A 6,086-nucleotide genomic window follows, 5' to 3' on the forward strand; every position below is an offset into this window, starting at 1 on the left:
AAACATTTATAAAACCGGTTTTACTCCTAACTCAAGAGTTCCTCAAATTCTTAAGACTTCAGGTTTAGGCTTGTGGATGGGGTGTCAAACCTGGTGAACCTTGGGAGTAAATAGGAAAAAAAGAAACCTGCAGGTTTCTTCAAACTTTAAGCTTACGAAAAGGCTTATTTAAAGCAGTTGTTCCAGACAGACAGGCACTGGATTGGATCCAGAGATCCCCTTTAGTCTTACAGTCTTGCCTATTTTAATGCAACTGAGATATGATACTTAGGTACAGTTCTGACGTCACTTCATTTTATAATCCTGAGTTATGTTTGTGGTGGTAAAATCTGAATTGGTCACATAACACGTACGTAAAGGGCAGGCTTTGTTCCAGCAGCCTGACGGTAGCACTGTGGTTTATAGGGATCCACTTGGAGTTATTTGCATTTCGTTGCTAGAAGGGCAGCTCATAAACAGTGTGGTTTCTTTCAGGGGATCACATTTCTCCCCCTTCTGTTAGGCTTAAAATCTAGATTCATTATGCTCCTTAGTTAGGAAAGTCTTTTTATCACGGGTGGGCAGGGATCAGAGTAATGCTGGAGATATGCTTGTGGAGATTTGGGACCAGAGTTCTTCCAAAACCTAGAAAACTGTTGGGTAAAGCATTCCTTGACAGCTGCTTAACAGAGCGGTCCAGCTGGATAAAAATCAAACAAAAAAAGAGAGGAATTAAAATATTTATCCTTCCTGAGATGTTTGCACAGAACTTGTCCTTATGTAGCTGTGCAATCCTAACAGTCAGCCTGACGTAGGTACGTAAAAGACACACTGAGCTGCTTTGTTTTCATAGCTGCCAGTTAAGCTCAAGTTAGTTTTAAGTGTTGAGAAAACCACCTGGGAACAGAACCTTTGGTATAATAAACATTTTCATTCTTACCTAATTCAAGGCCTGATAAAATGATTGGAGCTTTTTCAGGTGGCTTCTGTCTAGCCAGATACATGTACATTTTCTCACATGAGCAGGTCACACTGCTCAATGCAACTGTTCACACTCATAACGTTATCCCACAAAATCACCCATGTGCCTAAGTATTTATAAGACTGACCCTTATTGTGATCAGTCCAAAATAAAGACCTTTCTAATTTGTCATGCAGGAGCAGTTAGACCTACATTAGAAGAAGCCCCCTAAGCAGAAAGTTTAAAATCTTAAGGCAAGCAAAGTTTTGCAGCATCCTGAAAATCACCCCATCCTGTAAACACCCACAAGGCAAAGGTTCTTCAAAGAAACTGGGTACATCTCGTGAAGTTAGAATAAAAAGCAGGAGAGAAAGTAGGATTTGGGAAAGACATAACTTCTCTATGGAGAGTTTTGGAGAGCTTCACCTCCAATTCTGCAGGCTCTCAGGATACTTTTACAGCACAGTCTGTCAGCATAGGTATTTCATGGAGTTCAAGGTATAGAATCATAGAATCATAGATTGGTTTGGGTTGGAAAGGACCTTAAGACCTCTAGTTTCAACCCCCATGGGCAGGGACAATCACACTAGACCATGTTGTCCAAGGTTCTGTCCAACCTGGCCTTGAACCCTGCCAGGGATGGGGCATTCACTACTTCCTTGGGCAATCTGTACAGTGCACCTGTATGTAGTTTAAAGGATCTGTCCTTATCCTGGCATTTTGAAGACGTGTAATTTCACTCTTAAACAACCACTTCTTTAGATAATTGCATACTAACCACCAACTATTTTCACCCAGCTTTCCCTTTATTCACAGGACACTTACCCTGGCACACCTTTGATTAGCCTAAATGCTTCTGCTGGTTTTTCACATAGCCAACCACATTGTTGGAACTGCTCCCTGTAAAACAAATATCAACAAAGCTAGATTTCATGCTAATCTGTGGCAAATGTTTTCTCAAGATTACCTAAGCAGTACAGTTTTACTGGTCTCATTATTTAGCAGTTCTCTGGGGGAGCTGTGATAGGCCACTGGACAGAGGAAGGGCAATCCTTTCATAGCTTTATCAGCTAAACTGACCGAGTTTGGCTGTTTGTAAATCTTTGATCATATCAAAGACATTGTCTAGTTATGTCTGAGTAGTTCCAATGTGATCTGTCTCCCTCTATATCCAAGAGTTAGCAGAAACCAGGAGCTTTGAAGCCGTGAGAAAAGAGATCTTCTGGAAGGTCCTTCTGCTTTATTTGAGACACATACTGATCAATTTGTGCAAGAAACCTGGCACCATTGTGGTTATAGATAACAACAAGGGGCTGATTCCCTGAGCTCTGGTCATCTCTTATCGCATACCACAATACAATATCTTGGCAAAAGACCCTGCTCTTGACAGCGTTCTGTGTTCATCTGCAAGGACTCCTGGGCCATAGGAAAGCTCAAAAAAGACATGTAAAAATAACAAAGAGTATTGGGTTGGGTGTTTCTCGCCCCTTGGCTGGGAGCCTCTGGCAGAACCCTGCACCATTTAACACATGGAGATACTGATTCTTTAAAGTCCATAGTCAAGGCACTTCAGATCTTAAAATGAGATCTTTCCACCAAGACATAGAGAGTTGGTGCTAAAGAATCTCTTTTTCCTACATACAAACCTTCATTTAATGAACAGAAAATTCCTTATAAGCAGTGCAATAACTGTAAAGCTTAATAACACCGAACACTTCATGGTAGTGGCTTACCAAAGTATTCCTTGTAATACTTATGCCTCAGGTTGCGTCCATCTGAAAAAGAAGGTACGTAATGAAAGCATATACAGTGAGCCTTCATTCTTCGTGTTAAACTCCAGCTTTCTGTGTACAGCACGAAGAAATGATAGATACAGAAATAATAACCTCATAAAGAGGAAAATAAAATATCTCTGTAGCTAAAGTGGTGTAAGCTGCTATAAGTCTCTTAAAAAACAGGTTATTGAACTATGTGGACACAACTCACTTTCCCTGAGAGTGGTTAACTGCTGGCCATGAGCATGTTGTGTTCTTTTCAGTAGCTCTGAATCAAGGTGTCACAGATTTTCTCAAATGAAAGCAAATTGGGTAAAATTTCAGACCATCTATTAGTGTTTTTCATAATTCAAGACCCAGCTGGGTTTTACTGTTTACCATTTAAATAAACATTTAGGCTCTTAGAAACACCTCATGTTTAAGAGCCACATAGTTATGCATTACATTAATATATGGATGTTATTAGAAATAAGTCATAAATGAATAAAATACAAGACCAAAAAGCCCTGGAAAAAATCTTAATCTTTTATGGAAGCAGTTCAGAGATCTGTTTTGATGTTTCCCCTGGCTCTTACAGTGACCAAATGGCAACAGTGATGTCTCTACACCAAGATCATTTGTAGACCAGTACAGACGTACGTATCTTACTGTTCAACGCGCTCTTGTGGGCTCTAAAGGAGATCTGGTGGTACATTTGCTCTCATGGGCTTCCTGGGTTTTCTGGGCAGCAAGAGTGCATCATCTCTTGCTGGTGTTTGCATGACAGAACCAGAAAGGAAGGGACATTTCCAGAACTGACCTGGATTTCCTCGGAGCTTGATACACTGCCCTCTGTTAGGGATTCCTTCAGCCATGTTACCCGGGTTGATGATATGGCATTCATAGCCTGTGGGGCAATGCAGAGGCTCATCTCCATCCTCAGTGGTACTGCAGGCCTCAGCTGCAAAAGAAGCATTCAGGTCATAAATCACGTCTTTAACACCCACAGGAAACCAAAATCTGACAGCATGGCTGCCTTTTTCTGTATCTCCTCCCAGAGAGGATCTCAGACTACTTCCCATGCAAGGGTGCCAAGGAGCTAACACCTCCAAAGAAGCATGGCAGAGCAAGTGATGCAGTTCACACCTTACACAAAACCTGAGGTGTCTAGGCTGATATGGGGAGTTCAGGTCAGCCTGACCACCTGCAAGGACACCCTCCCCATAGCCTGTTGTGCAGTGTCTGTGAGAGATGGTGAAGATGGACCACCACTGCCCACCACGCTTGCACTCAGGGTTCCTCCATGCTGCTATTCCTTTCAACGGCCATAAATCTGTCCCTCCAGTGTTTCGGGCTGGGTGAGGAAACAGGGAAACATGACCAGGAAGCTTGTGGTTTGCTGCTTTGTTCTTTGCTCCACACCCATTAACTTACTGATGAATTTAAACCTCAGGTGTGACTCACTATGGAATAAGGCAGTATCGCCCTGTGCTGGTTTTGGCTGGGATGGAGTTATTTTTTTTTCATGAGGATGTGTTTTGGGTTGCTGGAAACAGTGCTGATAACACAGGGATGTTTTAGTTACTGCTGAGCAGCGCTTACACAGAGTCAAGGTCTTTTCTGCTCCTCACCCCACCAGTGAGCAGGCTGGGGGTGCACAAGGGGTTGGAGGGGACACAGCTGGGATAGCTGATCCCAACTGACCCAAGGGATATCCCACACCTTACGGCATTGTGCTCAACATACAAAGCTGGAGGAAAGGAGAAGGAGAGGGGAGATGTTCAGAGTGACGGTGTTTCTTCTCCCACGTCACCATGAGGTGTGATGGAGCCCTGCTCTCCTCGGCATGGCTGAACACCAGCCTGCCTATGGGAAGTGGTGAATGAATTCCTTGTTTTGCTTTGCTTGTGTGTGTGGTTTTTGCTTTACCCATTAAACTGTCTTTATCTCAACCCACCAAACATCATCTCACTCTTACTCTTCCAATCGTCTCCTCTATCTCACTGGGGGGGAGTGAGTGAGCGGCTCTATGGGGCTGAGCTGTGGCTGGGGTTAAACTACGACACCCTCCCTGTTACAAAGAGAGGCTTTAACCACCTTGACCCTGGATATCCAGCAAGTGCCGAGCAGAATAAGAAAGCAAAGCAGGACACACAGACGGTGTTTGTGTCCATTAAATGTACAGCCTATTCAGGCACACTCCACCCTTCCATTTGCCAGGATTTTAATTTCAAGGACTTCTGCTGTGATTCTCATGTCATGACTGATGATTCTTATTGCAATAATTACTCCCCCAAGCTGAGATGAAGGTGTTCAAGATAAGAACAAATAATATAAGCATGACAAGATGGATGAGGAGGAACTTATTTTATCTTCTTTCTAGCAGTGCAATTCCAATGAGCTGGAGGCAGAATTTTCTCTTGAAGAACTAGGAGTTTCCATAATAGATGAGAGACAAGATTCAGAAAGTCTGATACCATCTGTGTAAGACCAAAGAGGGTAATTTATTGGCATTACTTGTGTCTGACTAAAGCTGATGAAAAGCTGGAACAGCCTTTCCATGGAGAAATTAAAAACCTTAGGCATGCACACATACATCTGGTAATGTCTTGTAGAAGAAAACTCCTCTTCCCACCTCCCTACTCCCTCCTTCTTTCAATCTGAGGTATGGGAAAAAATAATGAAAAGGCCTTTCCCTATGGAATTACCCCAATCTCATTATCAGTCCTCAAGCTTAGATGCTCCCAGCAACATGTCAGCTTCATGCAGTTTGCCAGGGCTCTTGTTCAAAGCAACCTTCAGACACGAGAGCCCTAGCCCCAGCCCAAGGCATCTGTGTGAGGGGCCACTCTGGATTAAACAATATCCCAATCCAAGTCCACCCACAGTCTACCAGGAAGCTGGCAGATAATATGTGTACTCTGATAAAACCTTTTTCTTAGAAAAAAGATGTATTTCTACTTATTTCAAGAATGGATACCACTGATTCATTCCACCAGAAACAAGCCCCCCAGCACCACACGGTGTTACTCCTATGCAAACTCCAAACAAATACCAGCAGCTCCAGCAACCCAGCAGCCCTGCAAGCTCTGTGTATGATGAATGTGTTATTTAGTGGCTTTGTGTCATTACCAATATCTCAGAGAAGACAGGGAAACATACTGTACCTTGTAAGACTTCCTCTGGGCCATCCAAAAGCCACCCATTTCCACCCAGCCAGCGGGGTTTAGGCTGAACCAACCAGTCTAAAACTGTAAAAGACAGAAACAAGAACCCACAGAGTCAAGGTGGAGTAGCCACAGGGCACACAGTGGTGGAGAAGTCACAGATTTCCCCTAACAGCCAATAATGATGTTGACAGACTCCTGAAGGATGGATTTGGGTTTTCAGCA

At 43.2% G+C, this 6,086-nt stretch overlaps 1 protein-coding gene across 1 annotated transcript in view; it reads right to left on the reverse strand.

Moving 5' to 3' along the window:
- Positions 1–474: 474 nt before the first annotated feature.
- The window catches only part of WFDC1 (WAP four-disulfide core domain 1), a 12,919-nt gene continuing 7,307 nt past the window's right edge, over positions 475–6,086 (reverse strand). The window contains exons 3-7 of the mRNA XM_010015027.1: positions 5,862–5,945; positions 3,515–3,655; positions 2,674–2,715; positions 1,766–1,840; positions 475–679 (exon numbers count right to left, since the gene is read on the reverse strand). Coding sequence (XP_010013329.1) covers positions 1,782–1,840; positions 2,674–2,715; positions 3,515–3,655; positions 5,862–5,945 — 326 coding nt within the window. The 3' untranslated portion in view covers positions 475–679; positions 1,766–1,781. The remainder of the gene's footprint in view (positions 680–1,765; positions 1,841–2,673; positions 2,716–3,514; positions 3,656–5,861; positions 5,946–6,086) is intronic.

This window comes from Nestor notabilis, unplaced genomic scaffold (assembly GCF_000696875.1).
Source record: "Nestor notabilis isolate BGI_N333 unplaced genomic scaffold, ASM69687v1 scaffold755, whole genome shotgun sequence".
NCBI lineage: Eukaryota > Metazoa > Chordata > Aves > Psittaciformes > Psittacidae > Nestor > Nestor notabilis.